The sequence below is a fragment of the Ictalurus furcatus genome, chromosome 11, assembly GCF_023375685.1.
Source record: "Ictalurus furcatus strain D&B chromosome 11, Billie_1.0, whole genome shotgun sequence".
Classification (NCBI taxonomy): domain Eukaryota; kingdom Metazoa; phylum Chordata; class Actinopteri; order Siluriformes; family Ictaluridae; genus Ictalurus; species Ictalurus furcatus.
In genome coordinates this window covers 5,906,630-5,932,470 of record NC_071265.1, presented here as the reverse complement: position 1 = coordinate 5,932,470, position 25,841 = coordinate 5,906,630, and the positions used below count along the sequence as shown (strand labels likewise).

Here is a 25,841-nt window from a genome sequence, read left to right as displayed (position 1 = left end):
CATGATGTATTCCTGATTAATGCCCAGCATTTCTGGGATAGGTTCTGGATACACATTTACATATATGGAATTTGGCAGACACACTTATCCAGAGTGACTTACTTTTATCTCAGCTATAGAAGTGGTAGCTTGGTAGTGCTGGGATTTGATCTCATGAACATAAGTCCATTGAGCTACCACTGAGTGGTGCAACCACTGAGATACACCATGACTTTGACCAGGTTACTGAAGATAAATGAATGAATTAATCAATCAATGAAAATAAAAGAGAAGAAAAAATCCCTATATCTGTTTGGGTTTTCTCCATGTTCTCTGGTTTTCCTCCCCCTCTCAAAAAACATGCCAGTAAGTGGATTGGCTTTATCAAATTGCTCCTAGGTGTCAACTGTTAAGTAATGGAGGAATAGACAGAAGCAAATGCAGGTATGGCAGTTTAATAAAATAACAAGTCCAAAGGATCAGGCACTAAAATCACTAAACATAGACAGGCAGAATAAACAAATATGGTATCAAGGTTTGGTAACGGCAGAGACAAAATGCAACTGAGCGCATACTTCGCAACTACATGAGTCAACAAAAGTCTCTTAAAAGGAGTAGTGTGTGTGTGTGTGTGTGTGTGTGTGATTGGGATCAGGTGTCTCTAATTAGAACTCTGGGGATGGTGGACATGTCCGTGTGTGTGTGTGTGTTTCAAAAGTGTAGTTGTCGTCGGCCATGTTTGTAGTTCGTGGTGTGTTCTGGGAAATGGAGTTTCAGGATTGCGATGGTATGACATCAAGGATTGTGGGAATGTGTGTGTCTGTGGTGGGAAATTCACTGGTGTCCCATCTTGGTGCTCCCGGGAAAGGCCGTAATAAAATGTTTACTGAATCTGAATAATCAATAATAGTAATAATAAGAAGAAATAACATCAAATAAGTAAAAATACATTAGCTGTACTCTGTGTTTATGCACTTGTAGATACTCGTGTACTAACCTCTTAATGAACTTCCTCTGGCTGTACCATGAAACCGAAAAGCATCCATCTTGAAAGCTTTCCCTTGGTGGAAAATGTTGGAAAACGTGAAATGTGCTAACATAAAGATGTGTTTATAATGGAAACTACAAAGCAGTTTTGTAAGTCTCTCTGGATAAGAGCGTCTGCTTAATGCTATAAATGCAAATGTTAATGTGTGAACATGATTCTCATTACAGAACACAATAAATTCATTGATGTTAAACCTCACATATAACAGACATCTAGGTAGTCAAATATACCTCATACTGGCATATACTGCCTATTCCTGTCTATATGGTAATGAATAGTGAGATATTAATTTTCAAACATGTTTTTTCCACACCTCTAGTTGCGGCACTGATGAAGGACATTTCTAAAATGTGCCATGAATCATGATGTATCATAAATGACTCCTAAGGTAAGTTAAATCCTCTGATAGGTACATGCTGTACCTGAGGATTGTTTAATAAGAGTTGAATTTAGAGGCCAGACAGAAGATCCCAAAGCAATTCGTTGGTAATTTGCACTGCAGCATAAAATGGTTCTGTGGGAGCTGGGAGCTGATTGGGCTGGATGTGTGTTTGTTGGGCCTGGTTTAACTTACTATTGAGAACTGGGCTTTGTGCTGAATTTCACTTAGCTCAACATTATGAGTTTATCTACCACATTACTCTTGCTTTTTCAACTTTTAAAGACATAATAAATGAAGGTTTTACGCACTTTTGTCACTGTTTTCCAAAACGTTTTAGAAAGATTTTGCTTTTAATGTAAACATATAGAGCAGGTCTTCTTAAATCTGTCTCATTATGCAGTAGACTAAACAGATGACTGATGAAACAGATTTCAAGTTTCTCACCTGTAATCAACAGCAGACCTTCTGCAGAATAATTCATACAATAAGCAATGCTTCTCTACTGCTATGAATGCAAATGTTATTTCTTTTCCACTGCTAGCAATAGCTTTATTTGTGAGAAAAAAAAATAGATTACACTCTGAGTTACTTTAGGAATAAAACACAATAGTGCATGTTGGAAATTAATCAATAATGCAAAGCTGAGTTACTGGTTACTTGTCCCACCCCAAAGTTCATTATTTCCCTTTATCAGCAGATCCTAACATGTTTTATTCCATTTGTACTGCTGCAATTTTCCACAATTATATATTTACACACACAGACACACACACACACACACACACACACACACACACACACACACACACTTATGAATGTTTATGAAATACTGAAGCCAGCCCACCTGGTACCAACGTCCATGCTGTTTGATGTGAGCATTAACTGAAGCTGTTGACTTGTACCTGCATGAATTTTTTGGCACTGTTCTGTCACATGATAGATAACTGCATAAATGGGTAGGTGTACAGGTGTTCCTATATATAAATGACAACAAAAATATATTTTACAATAACAACTTATTTTCTCATGTAATTAACATTATAGCAGATATAAACAGTTACAATCAAAATTATTCAACCCACATTTGCAAATCAAGTTTATTTTAAAAGTGTACAGACTTTCAGCTGTTTGCAATGAACAAATCAAACAAAAGTAATTGAAATAGTTCAACACAACAAATGCTTCAAGTGGTTTCCCCAAATTCAATTGAAAATGCAACTTCGAAAATTGAAAATAATGACTTCTCAAAATTGAAAATAATGACTTCTCCAGTTTCAAAATTATTCAACCCCTTCATGGTAAGCATCTTTAGTACTAAGTAGAGGACCCTTTTGCTGTTATGACCTGCTGCAAACGAGATGCATAGCCAGACACCAGGTTCCTGAGGAAGAAATAATCCATTCCTCATGAGCAATGACTTCCAGTTCAGTAATATTCTTGGATTTGCATGCTGCAACCGCCTTCTTCAAATTCCACTAGAGAACGTCAGGTGACACTGAAGGCCCTGTAGAATCTTCCAGGAGTTCTTCTGCAACCAAGCCTTGGTGGAATTTGAGGTATGCTTGGGATCATTGTCCTATTGGGAGGTCCGATGATGCCCAAGCTTCAGCTTCCTCACAGACGGCATGACGTTTTCTCCTAGAGTTCTGGCATCTACCTTCTGCGTTTAGTACATTGAGTGCATAATGTGCTCACTGAAACCTACTGCAGTCACTCAAGGGTTTTTCACAGCCTGCCTTCTCAGAAATCTGGTTACACTACATGCCATAAATGTAAATTTAAAACTTCGCCAAACCAGTGGTCATACATTTTGCTTGGTTAAATAACAATACATACTGTATTTAATCCATTTATTATTAATCTTATTAATTATATTATATATAGGATGCTCAATATATATTGAGCATCCTATATACTTGAGTTGCTGTTATACAATATAAATTGATGCCTTCTGACATCAGAATCGAGAATTCATCAGCACTGGGGTATAATGGAGAATTATACTGTTAGAGTGTTGCTCTGTACATGAGCAATCCAGAGACAGTAAACAGTGTACTAGAGAAATAATAAAACATAGAAACCTTACAGCTGGACAGCATAGTTGCAAGGTCAAGGCTAATTTGATTTTTTTTTTTTTTTTTTTTTTTTTGATAAAAGATAATTTGATGAAGGAATGCTGGCAAAATGAGGGTTATTTTTCTTATGTTGTGTCCTCTGTATGGTACAATTTCTACTTCATTTCATTTGTCACAATCATTTGTTGTTGGTCCTACATTTGCAACCTGGTGCCCCAGAATTCAACGTTAGCTGATCAGTTTGGTGAATCAGTTTTATTAGAGGCAAAGGTAAACTCTTATTTTACAACTTTGATCTACTAATGTTTGATTAAGCTTAAGAAGTACCGATTTATCATATTCACATTTGCGGTCGATGTGGTGCCTATCATGGGAACACTGGGAGTGAGGCAGGAATAGACCCTGGATAAAACACCAGTCCATCACACACTCTTTGACATCTACTGGCAATTTAGAGTCCACTATCCACCTACCAGCCTTTAGAGAGGTTGGACAAAACCATAGAACTCTCAGGAAATCCCCATGGGCATGGGGAGAACTCCACACAGACAGTTTTAAGCAGTAAAGTTACCTACTGCACCACCATGCTGCCCAAGTTTAGATTATGACATTATACATTTTACTGCATTAGTTGCACATGAACTGGTAGCTGAAGCTAATCAGTAATATTTAGAACTTGTGGGGAAAATGTCATCCACCATTTTAGAGAATAGAGAATTCTAGAAAATGATGTACCTGAAAATCTTGTATGTTTAGATAAACAGAGTTATCTCTTGAGCAGTAGCAGCAAAGTCAGCTGACAAATTTGTGTTGACGCACAAAAATTGCTTTTTAGTCACCAGTGCAACCTGAGCAGTCACTGTGTGGTGATAAAGTGTCAAGTCGTTTGAACTCTTAACACCCTTGGGAAATTTCACTGGACAGCTAAAGTAGTAGGTACACAAAATATTTGTTCTGGAAAGACTTTTTGTGTGTTTCTATTGTTGCAAACCTGAGCAATTGGTGGCTCAATATCAAGTCTGGGGAAAAAAAAAGGCCAATAAAAAAATGGTACAAAAATGGTACATTGGTGCAAACTGTTAGTGTGCTTCTTGTAAAGATCGGTGTTATAGGCGCTTTGATCTTTTTTAATGGAAATGTGGATGTCAATGATAAAATCCTAAGCCCATCACAGTTTTGTCAGATACACCTGTGCACCAGAGTACTTCATCCTTTCTTTGGTTAGACATTTTGTACATTGTATATGGTGATCCAGGGAATTTGCATTGCATTATGAAGAATATTACATATATATAAAACCAAATTTAGTTTGTAAAAGTATGTTTCATTTTATTAACTATCTGGCTGGAGGGAAGGTGTTTCTTCTGCCTGAAATGATTGGCACGTCAGAGAGGGGATAGGAAGACAATTTTCTGCATGCATAGTGATGCATGCTGAGGCTTGTAAAAGTAATGAGGTGGATCTCTCAGACAGTTTTATGTGTGTGCCTTTGGATTTACAGTGTTCCATAAATAGACTAGCTGAGTTATTGGTCAAGCCAGCTGTTATTATTTTTAAAATATTTCATTTAAAGTTGGAAGAAAACAATATTGAATCTTAAACATGTCATCTCTAGTAAAAAGTGTAGCATATCAAGTGGACATGTCCCCAGTGATGAGAAGTAATGTGGGGTTGAAACTGGTTGCACAAAGATTAGCATGTAGTAGATTTTTTTTTTTTTTTTTTTTTTTTTCAGCTTTCAGGACACTTGGGTGGAACTAAAAGTTTTTGCCATATGTTTGTCAATATGATGTATTTCGTCTGGCTACAATTATAGTAAATTCAAATGTGGTAAAACACCATCACTCTTGTTAAATGTCTCTTTGCTTTGTGCCTCAGAGTTCTAGAAACAATGCTGTTACCAAGAAATGCAAATACATTGCAAAAAAATGTTGGTATAGGTTTGTTCCATTTTTTTGAATTGCCTTTTTTCCCTCAGGAATAACTTGTGTTGTTAGTGAAGCATAAAGTGTCAAGTGCTTATCATCCCAAGTCCTAGTGTGTGTTGGAGCATCTGCATGAAAGGTTGAACTCAATGATGTGAATTAAATGCGTTAAAGTTACCCAGGAAAGAGATGGGGATAATCCGTTTTTTTTATTATTTGCCATATGTGAAGCTGTTCACGAGACACTTGGGTTTAATCCTACTCAATTGGTTCCAGAACCAGTTAGGATCTTTTGTGAGCCATTAGGGTCTGAAGAGACGATGTGTAAAATCTTACACTGTGGATAACATATACGTTTGTTTCACCATGCAGCCAGTGACTAACCCATGCAGGTAAAATAGTCACATGAAAGGGAATGTCAGTGGTCCTTGTTAAATTGAGTCTAAAGCCACTGAGATTAACAAAATAGCTAAAACCTCTTGGAGAGAAAAACTTATTACATGAGTTCAAATTGAGACTGATATATTGAATGAATGAACAAACAGCACGCATAGTGGTGCCGCAGGTAGCATTGCTGCCTCACAGCAGTCATTGAAGATGAATGAAAGAATGAATGATAGATAAATAAATAAATGCTGTACAAATTTGTATAATATGTACTGGCCACTTTTATGTACTAACTACATTTTTTAAAAACTAAACAAATATTTTATTTTGAAGAGAATCTTCATGGTTTTATCACAATGATCTCTGTCTATTACCAAGAAAGTTGAAAGGCCTTGACCAATCATACTGTTCTGTTTGTCCCCACTCGCTCATTGCTATATTTACTAGATGTGCTTATGCTACAAAATTCAATGTCAGTAACAAACATTCTGGAAAATGCCAATGGGTCTGTGACTGCTCACAGATTGGGTGATTTGTGTTGTTCACACAGATAGCAATTAGTCACTAACTAATTGGTCGGTGAAAGAAACAAGCAGAGCTAAAATCAGCCAGTGTATATTCAATGTAATGCCTTCTTATATGTCCATTAGGGAACAGGGATGCTTTTTTTAATGATAAAACTGTTTATGCACTCACAGCCCATATTATTAGGAACATCTGTATGTCACCTGGTCTGTTTCCAATCGTCAAGTGTCTAGTTTCAGTAAACCTGTGCCCACTGTAGCATGAGATTGCAGTTCTTGACTAACATGAGTGGAACCCAATGTGGTCTTCTGCTGTTGTCGCCTATCTGTTACAAGATTTGACATGTTGTGCATTCTGAGATGCTTTTCTGCTCACTACAGTTGTAAAGAGTGGTTATTTGAGTTACTATACCCATCCCATCAGCTTAAACCAGCCTGCCTTTTCCTTCTATCGGCTGCTCCAATTCAGGGTCTCCACACCAGATTACTCATCCACATATTTCGATTGTAAGTTTTACACCAGATGCCCTTCCTGACACAATGCTCCCCATTTTTCAGGTTTGGGACTGGCACTGAGAGTTCACTGGCTCGTGCAACCCTCCAGTCACTGGGGTCGGTTCCCTGACCCCATATAATAATTATAATAATTCAGGAATCGAACCCTAGCTGCGGTATGGAGAGTGCCACACTAGTCTACCAGGGAACTCTGGGAGTGAAAGATGTTGTTTCTTATTTCCTTCATTACTGATACTGGTACAATTCATCAAAGAGCTGAGCTGCTTTTATATCCCCAGTACTCTTTTCCTCCTCCCACTATATTTTACTTTCATCACTTTTTTTCAGAACAGTAAAATGTCAGTGACTATAAATTTGCAGGTAATTTTCTGCCTTATATAATGTCAATTCATTAAAATGCTATTCATTAGGAATTATTGGGAAATCTTCGTTTACACTTTGTTTGTATTCTATGGCACCAGACTCAGAAACCTTCAGCTGCTGAATGCACTGATGTATTATAATCATAGATTTTAATGGACCATAACAGTGAGGATTGATTTTGTCCTGTAGAAAGCCTACCAAGAGGAAAACACAAACCAGTTAATAAATTGATGATGATGCAGGTCTGGTGTGAGCATCAAAATACCATCAGTTTGTGTGACTGCATTGATCTTCCTGCCAAACCTTTGCTTCTTTCAGGCAATAAAGCTGAACACTGATTTATTGGCAGTAGACAGTTACCTTTTGCCTCGTTCTCTGTTCACATGGCCTTTGTTCCTGCGGCATCACCTGTAAATACTTGTACTGGAACACAGGAGATGGTGCTGATGTTATTGATTACACTGTCATAGGGTGTTTCTTAAAATCATTTATACTGAAGTGTGATCTGTTCTTACAGATTTCGACTTTTGTTGATGACTCCTTTTGTCAAAGTAATGCAAGTGGTAGAGAGCAAATAAGAAATGCACAGGTTGCTGCTGTTTTGGACAGCACAACTTTTTCAGTTTTTAATCACAACAATTCCAGTATAAAATATACCAAAATACTGCAGAAAATATGCAGGAAGAAGGCGATCTTTACATTTGACCATTTAGTCGCTGAAATGACCAAGATATCATAGACCAATTAGATTATATGTGTGGTGGCCTGGAAAATCCCTTCATGTGGTCAAATATTGACATGTTCTACTATAAGATTCCATCAAGAGAAAGACACCATAACTAACTTTACATTTGTAGCCTAATTCTCAGTACAAGTTTTCAATTTCTTGAACTTTTCTACATTTTGTAGTTTGAGGAGTTGAAATGGATGTAATTGGGATTTTATCATTTGATTTACATAATACGGTATGTCTAACATTTGTAGTGCTTTTTATTGGAGACACAGGTTAATTCAACTAAAATTGCATACATTTATTGTTTGCACCATCCATATTACCAGTTTTTGAATCCATGCTTATGAAATGCATTTCCAAAATGCGATGCTCCCACCAGCATGCTTCACTGTGGGGATGATGTTCTCAGTGTCTGGTTGCCACCACACATCAAAATAAAATGTATGTGTGTGTGTGTCTGTGTGTAATTTTATTCAATATCCAAATTTTAGTAAATGGTTAGCTGTTTTCCAGAAATTAGCCAGTGAGATCTGACAAGTTTTTCCAGACCGCCACACATGTAATACCAAAATTAGACAGTACACTGTCTTTGCAAAGCCACTAACCATAGGTGTATTGTGAGAACTGAACCACTGTACATTCTATGTGCATCTATTTCTGTTTTTGCCAGGCTGGGAGAATGAATGATTACCTTTGTAGTAGCCATTTTGTACTTTCCGATTTGCCATTATGAAAACAATGTGTTAACTCATTTTGGCATTACTGACAAGCACTAATTTCCCACTAATTTCTCTCTAGGTAGCATGCTGGTAATTAGTAGATGCATTTTAGCACTAATTATGCCCTTGCTCATTCTTGCTCATTTGTTTTCACTATGTCATTGTGCCAGTGAGCAATGTTTCTTATGTAAAATATTACATTGGCAGCCCTGGTCAGAATGACATGAAGAAGAAACTATATCTGCAGTAATAGAATCTGGTAGAAATTTTATATATTCTATAATCTATATTCTCTGTCACTTGTAACACATTCTAGCATTTTCATCTCTTCTTCATTGCACAGTAGTTTGACCTTTACAGACATGTATAGAATGTTGACAATATTGAAGGGTATATGCAAACCTCCTGACCTGTTCACCACAGTAAATGTGAATTTACATGATTTTATCTAAAAGAAACACCACTGACTGGAGGAGTTATGAAACTTTCTAGCTCACGTTTACAAAGGCACTATGTTACCACTTCAGTGTAACATTCAGTGTAAGGCTCCTTTGAAATTATAGCCTTTTTTGACATGTACACTATATAGTGAAATCTTTGTTGACACCTGACCATAACACCCATATGTGCTTGATGAACATCCCATTCCAGATTTAGTTTCTCTTTGCTGTTATAATCACATCCACTCTTTTAGGAAGTCTTTCCACTAGATTTTGGAGCGTGGCTAGGGGGATTTGTGTCATTTCATTCACGAGATCATTAGTGAGGTCAGGCACTGATGTTGGGTGAGGAGGCCTGGGGTGCAGTCGACATTCCACTTCATCCCAAAGGTGTTCATTGGGGTTGAGACCAGGGCTCTGTGCAGGACAGTTGAGTTCTTCCATTCCAACCTTAACACACCGTCTTCATGGAGCTCGCTTTGTGCACAGGGGCAATATCATGCTGGAAGGTTTAGGATCTTAGTTCCAGTGAAGGAAAATTTTAATGCTACAGCATACAAAGACATTCTATGCAAGTGTGCGGTTCCATCTTTGGGGAAGCAACAAATGGGTGTAAGGGACAGGTGTCCACAAACTTTTGGCCATAACTACTACAGTTACACACCACAAACACAAAAGGAATACATAAAAATGTAATAATAATAATAATAATAATAATAATAATAATACAGTGCATCCGGAAAGTATTCACAGCGCTTCACTTTTCCCACATTTTGTTATGTTACAGCCTTATTCCAAAATGGATTAAATATATTATTTTCCTCAAAATTCTACTAACAATACCCTATAATGACAACGTGAAAGAAGTTTGTTTGAAATCTTTGCAAATTTATTAAAAATAAAAAACAAAAAAGCACATGTATATAAGTATTCAAAGCCTTTGCCATGACACTCAAAATTGAGCTCAGGTGCATCCTGTTTCCACTGATCATCCTGGAGATGGTTCTACAACTTGATTGGAGTCCACCTGTGGTAAATTCAGTTGATTGGGCATGATTTGGAAAAGCACACAACCGTCTATATAAGGTTCCACAGTTAACAATGCATGTCAGAGCACAAACCAAGCCATGAAGTCCAAGGAATTGTCTGTAGACCTCCGGGACAGGATTGTATCGAGGCACAGATCTGGGGAAGGGTACAGAAACATTCCTGCAGCATTGAAGGTCCCAATGAGCACAATGGCCTCCATCATCCATAAATGCAAGAAGTTTGGAACCACCAGGAGTCTTCCCAGAGCTGGCTGCCCGGCCAAACTGAGTGATCGGGGAGAAGGGCCTTAGTCAGGGTGGTGACCAAAAACCCGATGGTCACTCTGACAGAGTGCCAGCATGTCTCTGTGGAGAGAGGAGAACCTTCCAGAAGAACAACCATCTCTGCAGCACTCCACCAATCAGGCCTGTATGGTAGAGTTGCCAGACGGAAGCCACAGTCCACCTGGAGTTTGCCAAAAGGCACCTGAAGGACTCTCAGACCATGAGAAACAAAGTTCTCTGGTCTGATGAAAAAAAGATTGAACTCTTTGGCCTGAATGGCAAGCATCATGTCTGGAGGAAACCAGGCACCACTCATAACCTGGCCAATATCATCCCTACAGTGAAGCATGGTGGTGGCAGCATCATGCTGTGGGGATGTTTTTCAGCGGCAGGAACTGGGAGACTAGTCAGGATCGAGGGAAAGATGAATACAGCAATGTACAGAGACATCCTTGATAAAACCTGCTCCAGAGGTCCTGCTCTGGACCTCAGACTGGGTTGAAGGTTAATCTTCCAACAGGACAATGACCCTAAGCACACAGCCAAGATAACAAAGGCGTGGCTACAGGACAACTCTGTGAATGTCCTTGAGTGGCCCAGCCAGAGCCCAGATTTGAACCCGATTGAACATCTCTGGAGAGATCTGAAAATGGCTGTGCACCGACGCTCTCCATCCAACCTGATGAAGCTTGAGAGGTCCTGCAAAGAAGAATGGGAGAAACTGCCCAAAAATAGGTGTGCCAAGCTTCTAGCATCATACTCAAAAAGACTTGAGGCTGTAATTGGTGCCAAAGTGCTTCAACAAAGTATTGAGCAAAGGCTGTGAATACTTATGTACATGTTTTTTATTTTTAATAAATTTGCAAAGATTTCAAACAAACTTATTTCACGTTGTCATTATGGGGTATTGTTTGTAGAATTTTGAGGAAAATAATGAATTTGATCCATTTTGGAATAAGGCTGTAACATAAGAAAATGCGGAAAAGGTGCTGTGAATACTTTCCCGATGCACTGCATATATAGTAAGGACAAATGCCAAATCTGCATTTTTTCGGGACCACAACCCCCCCCCCCCCCCCATTATATGCTTCAGCATGTAATGTCCCATAAACAAAGAGATTAACTAAGACATCACAGAAAATGAGAAAGATGGGGAAAAGAGGGGAAAAAATAAGCACAAATAAGGTAATACAAATAATAATGGCAATATAATATTAATAGTAACAGTAGTAACAATTAATAATTACAACACCATCATTTGGTTTGTGTGTGTGTGTGTGTGTGTGCAAGCAATGTAAGGCCCATCTTCATAAAATGATATCAACACATCTGAGAAAGTCTAACCCAGCTTCACCATGGCAGTGAGCAGCACTGTTAATTTGTCACAAAACACATCATCTGTAATGTTAATCAAACATGTGATTTCCTTTGTTAAACAAAAAATGTAAAAAAAAAAAAATCTTATTCTTTCAGACAGGAGACAGCTTATCATAACAAGGCGTAATGTAATTGTGTTAATGAATCTGTTATATTACTATTTAATCAAGCACTTGTGTCTTGTTTAATCTCATTTACATTATCATTATGTCATATAAAGGTGGACATAATTTTCCAGTATTTAAATTGCTGAAAAGCTAAACCAAAAAAAGAAGACTAGTAAATAATTAATATTACATGAAGTTTTAATAACAATTTACCTACAAAACATACTGACATCACTGTATTCTGTTTAAGGAAAGTGCACTGTCACTGAAGCAAAAAAAGAAAAGAAAAAAAAAAGAAAGAAAATTTGCAGTCATATACAGCAAAGGTCCCACCAAATCTTTTAAGTGCTGCTCCAAACAAGAAAACTGACTTGGTTGATTTTAGTACACTTGTTTCAGAGTGAATGTGGAAACATATACAGTATTTTAGTCAATAATTAAGCGATTTATTTTATTCATGCACAGTCTCCTCTCTGTGTGTAAACATATTCTAGATGAGTGACCTTTTAGTTGTTAGCTACAAAGTTTGGTTGTTTCATAATCAAGAGGGTTTGGGAGTCGTGCACTGAAGGCCTGGAGAGAAGAATGGATGCGCATCACTTCATTGACTGTGAGTTTGAGGCGATGGCGCAATAAGCAGGAGAACAGGTCCAGAGGCTGCTGGCCTGGTGGAGACAGTCGGTTAACGCGGTCTCGGATCTCTTGTAGCTGCATCAGGGCAGAATCTTGTGACCCCTGTGTGTAGGGATAGTCCAGCTGCAGGATCAAGTCCCGGATTGCCTCTGGGTTGAAATGCATACTGTAACCAAAAACTTGTATGCTGTTGATTTTCATGTAACCCAAGTTTCTGGAAGGGTCTGCCATTTCCAAAGGTTCCAAGTAAACACTCTCATTGGCAGTAGGACCTGATGTTTTAATGTGGCTCCTCAAATAAATGTGAATTGTCTCAAAGAAGGTCTTCCACTTGTTGCCCAGAGTCAGGGTCCAGTTAAAACACTCAAGTGGAAGGTCCAGCTTAGTGGACTGCCAATTTGGGAATTTGTTTTCATTTACAGGTATCAACCAGCTCTCTGAGTGGCTCCCACCAAAGGGGTTGATGAAAAGAGTAAGGGCAGGTTCCAGGGTGCTGTTCTTAGTAAGGCAAATTTGGAGGGAGATCCCCAGAAGCATGTGCACCAGATTGGATTTGTACTTGTTGCTCTTTAGTGTGAGCAGCATTCTCTTCCTCCACGAAGGGTCAAACCAGCTGTTGAGGCGCATATCATTGCTAATGAAGATAGCATGGACCTCTAGGCGACGGTCAGACCTCTGCAGGAGGTAGCGCAGCTCTAGGTCCTGCAAGTCAGTCTCAAAGCCCAGGTAGTTGTCAGTGGAATCAGCCACCATAGGCCGACAGGATCCTTGACTTAGCATGTAGCCAGTATTGCAGCTACCGCAGCGAGTGTAGTTGTCACTAGCACAGGATGCACAAGCTGGACCCTCTCCGACAGAACATGGTGTGGGTCGCTGGCATGAGTATTGGTCATATGTGCAAATGCAGGTGTGCAGCTCCTCTGAGAAAAAGCCCATCTGGTTGTTCTCCGAGCAGTAGAGTAATGACTGGAAGTAGTTTAGCCAGTATGACCGTGGCCTACATTGGAAGTAGACAGAGTGAAGATTTAGTAATGTGTTAAAAATAGAACTCTACACAACATGTGTGGCTTAATGTCTGAGCTAGTTATGGCACTATGTTTAATAATAGTAAAATCACCATGGGGAGAAAATTAGACAAGCACCAGAGCACAGAATTTGATGTTAATTAAGACTTTTTAGCATTAGCACCTTATTGTGAGCCAAAATAATGTTTGTACGTTAGTGAAAAAAAGAACGAAGAAACTACTAGGGCTTTACACATACACCTTTGTATCACTGGCATTTGCTTTGTGCATACAGAGCTCTATGAATTATTTCAAGTATTCATAATTGGCACCCAAAGCAACTAGAGAGCCAACAATTAACTAAAATTCAGCATGTACAGCTTGTTTCTGAGATGAAATAATTAATCTGCTCCTCATGATTCCCAGGCAAGCATACAGCATTTCTCTACCCAGTCCACTGAGATTTCAGCCTGAAATATGGGCCACTTGGGTGAAGCAGCAATGATTTCAGTTCAAATTGTGCAGGGAACTCCCTGTACTAATAAAGGTATGACTGAGAGAAGAGTCTTCCCTAGCACCCTGTAGTTCATGACCACTAATCTGGATCATAGAAAGCAGTACTTTTCTTGTTTATACCGGCTTACCATGTTTACCATATTTCTTAGCATATCCTCCTTTATGCTAATGGATTAAAAGCAATGCTAAATATTTACTTAGACAAGTATATATGTTACTTAGACAATTAGTTTGCATGATAGTGCTTTAGCATAGAGAGTAGGTAACTACATTTATATTGCTATATTTATGTTTAGATATTGACTTGCTATTCTTGTATTAACTAATACTATGGATATGGTTGTAGTAGTAAAACTATTCTTTTAAGAATTTTGAGGCATTTTAAAATGCTAGGATAGTGTTGATCATAGATGGCATTAGGGATGCATCAATGACATTTCTTTTTGCTAGACCAAGTACATGTTTTTTGGTACTCTCTGATACCATTACCGATACTGAAACCAAACAAGTAATCAATCATAGATCATTATTTAGATCTGTTTAGGTTTGCCCTGTTTAAATAGTGGCGATGAAAGCTGCACATGTGTGTCCACGTGCATACACTACTAGACATATTATTTATAGTGTTAGCTAGCTCATTTTAATGAAGTGAATAAGCTAGCTACATTAGTTAACACAAATTGTGTAGGGTTGCAATGGAGAAGAGCGGATTTTGTTCCATTTCGGAAAAGCACTTCTGTCTCTAGACATTTTTTCTCTCCTAATTACCATTTGCTGTAACATTGGTTGCTTCCGTGTGCTTCTAGCAATGAACTCCTCATGCTGAGCTTTATTTTCAAGTTTTTTTTTCCTGATGACATTTTTTTTTTACAGATTTTTTTCATTTTTACAGATTCCAGATTGGGTTATTGATCAGAAGGTCGGGGGTTCAAGCCCCAGCACTGCCAAGCTGCCACTGTTGAGCCTTTGAGCAAGGCCCTTAACCCTCTCTGCTACAGGGACACCATATCATGGCTGACACTGCGCTCTGACCCCAACTTCCTAACAAGTTGGGATATGCGAAGAAAAAGAATTGCATTGTGCTGTAATGTAGGTGTGACAAATAAAGGCTTCCATCTTCTTCTTCTTCTATTTTCACACAGTACAGTTTTCAGTCTCCTCTGATTTCACTGGCAACATTAATCATGAAATACAGTGCCCTCCACTAATATCCGCACCCTTGGTAAATATGAGCAAAGAAGGCTGTGGAAAAAAATGTCTTTATTGTTTAACCTTTTGATCTTTTGTTAAAGAAATTCAGAAAAAAATACTCTCCTGTGTTGCAAACACAACACAGGTTTATCCAAAAAAATCTTAAATATAGGTGTGCAACAATTATTGGCCCCCCTATGAATTCATATGAGAAAAATATAATTTAAGTATATTCCCATTGATATTTTAATTTTAATAGAAGACCCGTGTGACTAGGAACAGGAAATTGCTCAACCATGGCTTCTTGTTTCACAGGGGTATACATATGAAGTAACACATTCCCTTAGTGATTCATCACATTGAGTAAGACCAAGGAATATAGCTGTGATGTGCGGCAAATGGTTGTGGAGCTTCACAAATTGGGAAGTGTCTATAAGAAAATAGCACAAGCATTGAAAATGCCCATTTCCACCATCAGGGCAATAATTAAGAAGGTCCAGTACACTGGAAATGTTATGAATCAACCTGGAATTGGATATTTGTCTATATTGTCACTGTGAAGTGGATGGTTTGAGTGGTCAAAAAATCTCCAAGGATCACAGATGCAGAATTGCAGTTAGTTGCATTCTGGGGTCAGAAAGTCTCCAAAACTACAATCCGAAGTCACCTACATCACCACAAATTGTTGAAAGGGTTTCAAGAAAAAAACCTCTACTTTCATTCAAAAACAAGCTGTTGTTTAATACTGGATCTGATGATGAAGCTGTCAGCAAACAAAATATTTATTTTGATGATTATAAACACGATAGTATCCTATTGAGAGTAATGTATCAAATGTTCCGGATCCCGAATATGAGCCAGATGCTAAATTTACCCGGGGAAGCGCAGAAGGTGTCACATGTCTCTATCATAATATAACTTGATAATATTGTTTTTAGCCATGAAAATTATACATCTTAAAATTACTTTAATTACAAAAAATATAAAATATTGTAATGATTTAAATTTTGTTATGGTGACTGAAATGACTGAATGAAAATGCTACAATACTTTCACTCTGTTAGCAAGTGAATTATTAGTGTGTAATTTTAACTGTGTATATTTTGTACATCTGTTTGATGACAAATAAAATGGCAAAATATAATGCTGTATTTTATTATTTTGTAATTGTTAATAAAATTGTAGGACCGTTTTTTATAGTATTGGGGCAGTTTAAAGATCCATCCGCGTTAGATATACCCTGGGCGCTAAGGACCTGAATATATAATAATGATTAGGGAAACATTTATGCATTTAAGGGTTAATGGCAGGCATTTTTTCCCATATGACAAACAAAGTCTTACAAAGTCAAACTTAGAGTATTTCTCAATCATTATGCACTTTTAATCAGCAATTTAATTCCTCCTGCTATTTTGTCTATCTGTGATTTTTTTGTATTATTTGTGTTTGTTTCATATTGTATTTGAACCTGCTTTGTGTGGCTGTCTACTTTAAAAGCATTTTTGTTATTTAGTATTCTACTTTAAGTTCTTCAAGTTAATTGTGTGTTATCTCAGCTGGAGTTGGCTTCTCTGTGGTTGATATTTCCTGCTTTCTCTTTAAGTCTGTTTTTCTAACCTAGGTTGTACTGCATTTAACTTAATGTCTACTTTTTACTTAATTTTATAGTTTAAAACTCCAACTTTTATTTTTAACAAATTGATACTTTACACTTGCAAAAAAAATATTTTATTTATAGATTTATTTATTCATTTATTTTAGGGGACAGCTGTCCAACATTTCAAAAGTTTTTGCTAACATTAAAACTGTTCATGCGACTGAAGTTCCCAAGGTGGCTTGTAAATCGTTATCAGTAAGGCTTTACAGAACTTTCTGGTTCATGTAGAATAAAAAAGAAAAAAGAATCCTTATCCCATTCCTGAATTAGCTGTTAACCAATGCCATAGAGCCTTGATGAGAAGATAACAAAGTGGTTGTGCTCACCTTTCATGTGGTAACTTGATAAGGGGCTGCTTTTCACACCTCTTGCTCAGACTGAAGAGCTTGTACACAACTCTCTGGGCCCTCCTGAACAGACTCTTCATGGTGCTCTCTAGCAGCTCATAGCGCCGCTGAAACATGCCATCCAGCAGCCATAAGTGGTGGATTGCAGAGGCGTTGAGGTAGACGTTCTGAGGCAGCCTCGTCAGAAATGCCTTGAACTCATCTGGTGGAGGTATGCAAAAAAATAAATAAATAAATAAACATGCTTTCTCCAAGGCAGATACAGAGTGGTCAAATAAACCGCCAACACATTTTCTATGGAGACACTCCCAGCATTTCATTTAAGCTGATGGAGAAGAACATGGAATATCTTTCATATCTCTCATAGAAGAACACATTTATGACATAGTTAAAAAATAAATAAATACTTCTGTCTGGCACTTCCTACACTTTCTCCTAGCTCTTTTAATCGGTAAAAATAACTGCACTCAAAGATGTTTCAGTAACAAAATATATGTGAATTTTTATCAATTTGCCCACTGCATTTGCAGTGCCCCCCAACTAATATTGGCACCATTGGTAAATATGAGCAAAGAAGGCTGTGACAAATTGTCTTTATTGTTTAACCTTTTGATCTTTTGTTAAAAAAAAATCACAAAAATACTCTGCTCTCATGGATATCAAACAATTGCAAACACAACACAGGTTTATAAAATAAATATCTTTGTTAAATATAGGTGTGAAACAATTATTGGCATCCTTATGAATTCATATGAGAAAAATATATTTGAAGTATATTCCCACTGATAGTTTACATTTTTTAGTAGACCTGGGTGACCAGGAACAGGAAATTGTTCAACCATCACTTCAGAGGGGTATAAATATGAGGTAACACATAGGCGAAATTCCCTGAGTCATTCATAACATGAACATACTCAAGCATCTTCAGTTTGCCAGACACTACTGGAACTTCAAATGCTATAGGGTTCTATGATCAGATGAAATCAAAATAGATCTTTTTGGCAATAAAGACCACAGGTGGATTTGGCACACAAAGAGAGGTAGCCATATGGAAAAGTATATCATGCCCATGGTTAAATATGGTGGCGGCTCTTTAATGTTTTTGGGCTGTTTTTCTGCCAGAGGACCTGGACATTTTGTGAGGATATTAAATGAAAACCTGACTGCCTCTGCCAGAAAGCTTAAAATGGGCTGTGGTTGGATCTTCCAGCAGGACAATGATCCAAAACATACATCAAAATCAACACAGAAATGGTTTACTGACCACAAAATCATGATCCTGCCATGGCCATCACAGCCACCTGACTTGAAAACCATGTGGGGTGAACTGAAGAGGACCACCAGTGTGGACCTCGAAATTTGAAGTATCTGGAGAGGTTCTGTAGTGAGGAATGGTCTCATATCCCTTGCCATGCATTCTCCAGTGTCATCAGGCAATAATAGGAGAAGATTCAGCTGTTATCTTGGCAAAGGGAAGTAGCACAATGTATTGACATCTATATTTAACAAAGATATTTCTGATTAACCTGTGTTTTGTCTGCAGTTGTTTGACATCCATGAAAACAAGAGTATTTTTGTGAATTTTCTGAACAAAAGGTCTATACTACACACTGTAACTGTATCCATACACATACATACCTGATTCCTTGAATTCTCTGTAAAGGAATTCCCATGATTCAGAGATTCGAAGAAGACTTTCTTGCATGGCTTGAATATCCATGTAGGGACAATTACATTCTGGGAACTTTGGGTCACATTTGCACCAGCAGTCATTGTTCCGACATACAAAGTTACCTTCTCCATTGCAGGCAATGTAGCCAAGAGCTGCTTGGACAAAGGTGTGTCTGAGGTAGTCTGGTAGAATGACCTGCAAACCTTTCATTAAAGAAGAGATGTTGTGAGAAAAAAAAAATCCTGTTAACTTTATATCAGCCCAAAAATATAAATACATATTCACAGTTTTTAAATGATAATGTTATTTATAGAAGCAAAAAAGTTATCCAATACCATCTGGGCCAGAGTGAAAATGTATTTGTACCCACAGTTACTAATTCCCTAAATCTATTAAACTGCATTCATAATGAGGTTCAGCTAGACTAGACACAACCAGGCCATCAAATCAATACTTAAAAATAACTTTTTCTTTTCAACAGCATGAAGTTGGTTAAAAGGTCTTACCAAGTAACACACTATGCCAAAGTTGAAAGAAATTCCAGAAATGATGATGCGGAAGAAGCTTGTTAAAATAAATCAGTCTACGGAGGGTTACAAAGCTATTTCAAAGGCTCTGGGACTCCAAAAGAACTACAGTGAGAGCCATTATGTCCAAATGGAAAAGCTCGGCACAGTAGTGAACCTTCCCAGAAGTGGTAGACCTTCCAAACTTCTTCCAATAGCACAGCAACAACTCTTCCAGGAAGTCACAAAAGAGTCAAGGACAACATCAAAGGAACTACAGGTCTGTCTTGCATCAATAAAGCTCACTGTTCATGACTTCACTATCAGAAAGACACTGGGCAAAAATGGAATCCATGGAAGTGTGGCGAGGTGAAAACCACTGCTAACCCAGGAGAACATTTAAGGCTAATCTGAATTTGCCAAAACACACCTTGATGATCTTTAAACCTTTGTGACGTGATGTTCTGTGGATTGAGGAGTCAAAAGTGGAACTGTTTGGAATACAGGGGCCATGTTACATCTGACTTAACCCAAACAACATATTAACAACAACAACAACAACATCAACAAAAAGAACATCATGCCCATGGTCAAGCATGGTAGTGGAGGTGTGATGGGCTGGGGATGCTTTGCTGCTTCAGGTCCTGGGCAACTTGCAGTAATTGAGGGAAACATGACACATTCTGTTCTCTACAAGAAAATCCTAAAGGAGAATGTCCGGTCTTCAATCTATAAATTGAAACTCAAGTACAACTGGATTATGCAGCAAGACAATGATCCAAAGCATAGGACTAAGTCCTAGTCCTAGAAGTAACTGAAAGACAGATCTCCAGTTATCGGAAACGTTTGATTGCCATTATTGCTGCTAAAGGTGGCACAACCAGATTGTTCGATATTTAATTTTTTTTTTGGATCAATAAATAAAAATAAATAAATAAATGAAAACTGTATTGTGTTTACTCGGGTTACCTTTAATGTATTTCATTACTTTTACAGCACTGTACTTTATATGTGTGTGTATATATATATGCATTTGAGGCATGTATTGTCTCATATGATGCATTTGAGTCATATGACATAATATACAGTAATTATGCAAAACATATGAAATGAGCAGGCCAAGAACACATCAAACTAGAAAATAATTTAATAATTGACAGCGTCTGATACTGTACAGGTTTTTGAAAATGTACAGAAAATTCTATTATATGACATCTCTGGTTGAGTCCAGGCACCATGAGCAAAAATGGTGATTCATGTGATAGACTCCAGATCCACCATGGCCCTGACCAGGATAAAGCAGTTACTGAAGATGAATGAATCAATGACTCATTGAATGATGCATTAACTACTTTCAGCATGACATTCTGAACACAGGACAACAAAGAGTATCCAGAAGTGATTACTACCTTGTAAGTGGACTTTGTTTTCAGGACTCTGAACTAAAACCGAACTGACAGAATCAAGGTTGTCATAGTTACTGCATCCAAGAGGGCCAGTCCTTGTTTCAGTTACCTGTACACACCATGAAACAAAAAAATTAAATAAACAGTTAAAAGAGCAAGACAGGTACAGTGCCATATACTATGTTTAGTGTTTAAAAATAATATTTAACATCGGTATGTTTAAGTGAAGGAGGTAAAATACAATTTGTACTTTTCTCTTTTTTGCTAGTAATCTAGTTGAGATATTATGTGTGCTGTTGCAGCATAAATGAGTCTTTTTCTGAGTACTAAGACCTATTCCCATTTGGGACTCTGGACACTTCTGTTGTATTGTATTGTATTTTTCAAGTCTTGTCATTTCTCTGTGCTTTTCCTTTAACAGTTTCCTCTTGATCCATTGTTTTATTTTCTTAGATTTGTGCTAATACATTCTCTTGCATAAATAAAATATTTTCCATGTTGTGAAACTCACACATCCTCATACAACAGTTCTCTGAAACATAATCAACTACTTTATTGAATTATTGCTGAAGGGGATTCTTACATACTGCAACATATGATTTCATCATCTCTTCTTCGACCTTAAGGAATGTAGTAACTTTCTTGTGTGACATTCTTTGACATGCATAAAACTTTGGCTAGTAGTTTTTTTCTTACTGCAAAACAATTTCTGATATGTAGTTTTGGATTTTGCAACTTTAATTTTTAATTTTTTATTTATTATTTTTTTAAAAAATACTTTATTTTGTAATACAGTTCTGACCTATGTAGTTTAAACTTCTTTTATCACCAGGTCTATTTTCACTTATGGACTCAGCAGGGGCAGCGTGGTAGTGATGGAATTTGATCTCATGACCTTACGATCAGTAGACCAATGCCTTGGCCAATGCTTTAAACTCTAGAGACTGTTGTGTATGGAAAATCTCAGGAGATCAGCAGTTTCTGAAATACTCAAACCTGCCCATCTGGCACCAGCAACCATGTCACAGTTAAAGTCACAGAGATCACACTTTTCCCCCATTCTGATGTTTGATGTGAATTAAGTGATGCTCTTGACCTGTATCTGCATGACTTAGCAGGTGTACAGGGGTTCCTTTAAAAGTGGATGATGAGTGTATGTGCACACAGGCAAGTGTACAGACCTACAAACAGTACAGACATTAAATACAGTACAATACAAAATAAATTCAATACAAATACAAAGTCCACATTCAATGTTATCTGTTAAAAGCCAGCCCTGCTTATTTGTTATAAATGGCTTGTTAAAAGATTGTTGAAAAAATTAATGTCCTGATGTCATGTGTACTGCTTCTGATGGAGCAGTACAGTTTAACTGAAGAGAGTTTCAGAAACAGATAATTCCCTTGGTATGTGGGGTCCATGATGAAATTTTCAGCTTACTTATATGCCCTGATGTTATGCAGCTCCTGAATTGACAGCTGCTGCAGAAGAGCCAGCCTTTCTGCTGTGTACACAATTCACTGCAGTCTTGACTTTAAGCAGGAGGAGGTTGAGCTGAACCACACAGTTATTGATGAGGTTCAGATGCACTTGATAATGATTCTTTAGAGCTGAGAGAGAGAGAGAGATAGTTGACAGATGTTTCGTTTCTGCAATTCCCATTAAAACATACCATTAGCTGCTGATGCTTTTTTTTTTTTTTTTTTAATTGTGGTTGTTTTAGTATGGCATTGTTGTGATGGTTTCTATGAATTTGAATGACTAACTTATTCGGTGCATGGTTGTTGATTTATTTTTATTTTTTCTTATGTGTGTGTTGAGCTACAGGATGTTTTCAGTACAGCACAAAGCCAGATGGGCCACGTCTCTCTTGTAGGCAGACTCACCATTGTTGCTAATGAGGCCTATTATAGTTGTGTCGTCTGCAAATTTTACCAGCTTGTTGGAAGGGTCACTGGATGTGCACTTGGTGTACAATGGGTAGAGGAGAGGCAAGAGTACACAGCCTTGTGGAGCCCCTGTAATAATAGAAAGGGTTTCTGACGGGTATGGTTCCATCTGTAGAAACTGCCTATTGTCTGATAGGAAGTCAACAATCCACTAACAGATGGAGGTGTTCACACCCCAGTGTAACAGTTTGTTATGGAGTTATTCTGGCACAACTGTATTAAAGGCTGTCTAAGAACTTGACTCTGGCATTGAAGCCTAGATTGTCCAGAAGATTGAGGATGTAGTACAGACTGCATCATCAACTGAGTGGCTTGTTATAAGCAAAATGTACTAAATCAAGGGGAGGATAGGTGATGGAGATGAGAAAGATCCAGTGTTTCAAAGCTTTTCATTATTAATAATGTTAAGGCTACATGTGTACCGTCATTAACACCGGCTACTGTAAAGTGTCCTTCACTACTTCTACACTGGATTACTCACCAAGGATATAGTATTTGGACTAGAGTATGGTCTCAAGATTTGTTTGCGGATTTGTCTCTGACTTATTCGCATTTGTACGTGGACTTGTCTCTGTCTTGGGCATTGGTCTCGCTAAATATGGTCTTGGTCTTAACTGAGAGTTTGTAAAATAATGTTCATGTTCAGTTTGACAAAAAGTAATACCTTTTTCTAGAAAACATTACCTAACCAAGGGTGCAATGCACAAATGAGGACAAGTAGTTGAAGTAAAGGCTTGGCATTGAAAATGAATTGACAGTTTTCAGGCTGGAGCTTGACTCAGTCTTGATTTCATTTGGACTCTACACTTAGCCTCCACCCATACACCCACAGACACCATCTCCCTTATCCTCCAAGACTTGGACTTGACTCACTCTCAGATATTCCTGGTCTTATATTTGTCTTGGACTGGTCAATTGCAGTCTTGATACAGTCCTATTTCTCATTAATATGACAGTGAAAATTGCTAGTAAATGGTTGACCTTCAGGGTGGACTTTCTCCTAAAAGGTTTTGGTGCTTAAAGAAAGAAGATGGCTTGGTGGCATTTTAAGTAAGCAGAAATACATGTAACTGATTTTCATTTCAGTCAGTGTAGTATCAGTTTGGTGATTTCTTTTTTATTTAGCCTGTCAGATCATGACATTTCCAGGCTGACAGGAAGACAAGGTAAGTCTTGCTGCTGCCACTCAATCATACTCTCACAGAGAAATGCAGTTGTAGTCACACAGACTCACTTTCATGCACACCCTTATGGAGTATGAACACTAGTGTTCTGTTAGGAGATGACACTTTTCTGTCTTGTAATAATACATAAATAAATAAATAAAAACTAATTGCTTGGTAATTTATAAACATTTTGTAATGTAAAAGTCAGTATTTATTATATGCAGGTTGCAAGATCAGGCGATCAGCAAACAGAATACACTAAGAAAATCAGAATCTCAGAACTGAAGGACAATAGGAAAGTCAGAATAACCAGGATATCAAACACTGTGACCAAGTATGGGCACATCAAGAATGAAGACACTGAGTAATACTTCACACTGAATGTTTTGTGAGTGTGTATATGTAGGTAAGTGGTAAATAGTGATCGAGTCCAGGTATGTGTAATCAGTACTCGTATGACTGTGAATGTAGCAATGGCTGCATCCGAATATATCCCTACTACCATACTATACAGTAGGCGGAAATGCATTGCGCCAAAAGAGTAGAGTAGAGCGTCCTAATTCTCACTATTCATAAAACAGTAGGCAAAAAATACCCGGATGACCTACTGCTTCCACAGAGAAGCTGCATTATGGAACCAGTTGACACTGAGCTGTCACATAATGCAACGGTACTGGCATGGAAGAGCAGTCAGAATAAAAAATGGCAGAAGGCAACGAGTCAGCTCATTTTAAATTGTAGGTCATATGATAATGCCAATGTGGCACATGTAGTATGTCTGGATTGTATTCATGCTGCACACTTATACTGATCAGTATATACTGTATCAATGGCCGAGCAGCTGGGAAATGGAGTTCAAAGCAGCCATGTTTGTAGGCTGCAATGTGGGTTGGGAACTGGAGTTTGAGGTGGCCATGTTTGTAGTTTGAGGAGCAATCTGGGAGTTGGAGTTCCTTGCCGATTCCGGATTAGATATGACAATGCCATGTGGTGTATTGTAACATTTATAGTTACATTTATAATTAATAATTGCAATTTTATTACTAACAAGTTTTAGTTTTCCAACTTGCAAGGTATTATAAGCACAGTTATAATGATTTATCCATATGGGCATCATAGAAAGTGTTACTGGTCAATTTATGGGCACAAATGCAATTTGTTATGGAGACTGAAAAGTAGCATATGTTTATATATGTGTTATATACAGTAAGTATCACTTCAATAGGAACACCTGCACACCTATTCATTCATGCAGTTATCCAGTGAACCAAATCATGCAGCATCAGTGCAATGCATAAAACCATGCAGATACAGGTGTCCAGAACTTAGTTAAACAGTTAATGTTTACATCAAACATCAGAATGGATATGACCCTGATATGGTTGATGATACCAAACAGGCTGGTTTGAGCATTTTCGAAACTGCTGATCTCCTGGAATATTGCAAAATAAAAAAATATATATCCAATGAGCAACATTGCTGGTGGAAATGCCTTGTTGGTGCAAAAATTCAGAGGATGTGCAGATTCAGACTCCGACTCATTCAAGATGGCAGGAAGTCTATGACTAAAATAACCACTCTTTACAACCATGGTGAGCAGAAAAGAATACCAAAATTCACAATACACCAAACTTTGAGTGAAATGGGCTACAATAGCAGCAGACTACATCAGGTTCAACTCCGTTCAGCCAAGAACAGAAACCTACTGTAAGGCTACAGTGAGTACAGGTTCACCCAATCTAGACTGTTGAAAAATTGGACTTTCCAGTTAGATATAACTGGTTTACCCTCCATGTGAACCTGCCTTTAATATTGCATTCATCTGCAGTGCCATTAGGAACCAAGAACTTGCTCATTAATCCATCTTTAAAATGCAGAATCAGAAATTCCAGTTAAAGAGATGCAG

General features: G+C 37.8%; 1 protein-coding gene across 1 annotated transcript in view; it reads right to left on the bottom strand.

Moving 5' to 3' along the window:
• Positions 1 to 11,533: 11,533 nt before the first annotated feature.
• Positions 11,534 to 25,841, bottom strand: part of brinp3a.2 (bone morphogenetic protein/retinoic acid inducible neural-specific 3a, tandem duplicate 2) — a 52,913-nt gene continuing 38,605 nt past the window's right edge. Inside the window, exons 4-7 of the mRNA XM_053636254.1 lie at positions 20,824 to 20,929; positions 18,875 to 19,111; positions 17,216 to 17,438; positions 11,534 to 13,518 (exon numbers count right to left, since the gene is read on the bottom strand). Of these exons, the coding sequence (XP_053492229.1) occupies positions 12,402 to 13,518; positions 17,216 to 17,438; positions 18,875 to 19,111; positions 20,824 to 20,929 (1,683 nt within the window). The 3' untranslated portion in view covers positions 11,534 to 12,401. The remainder of the gene's footprint in view (positions 13,519 to 17,215; positions 17,439 to 18,874; positions 19,112 to 20,823; positions 20,930 to 25,841) is intronic.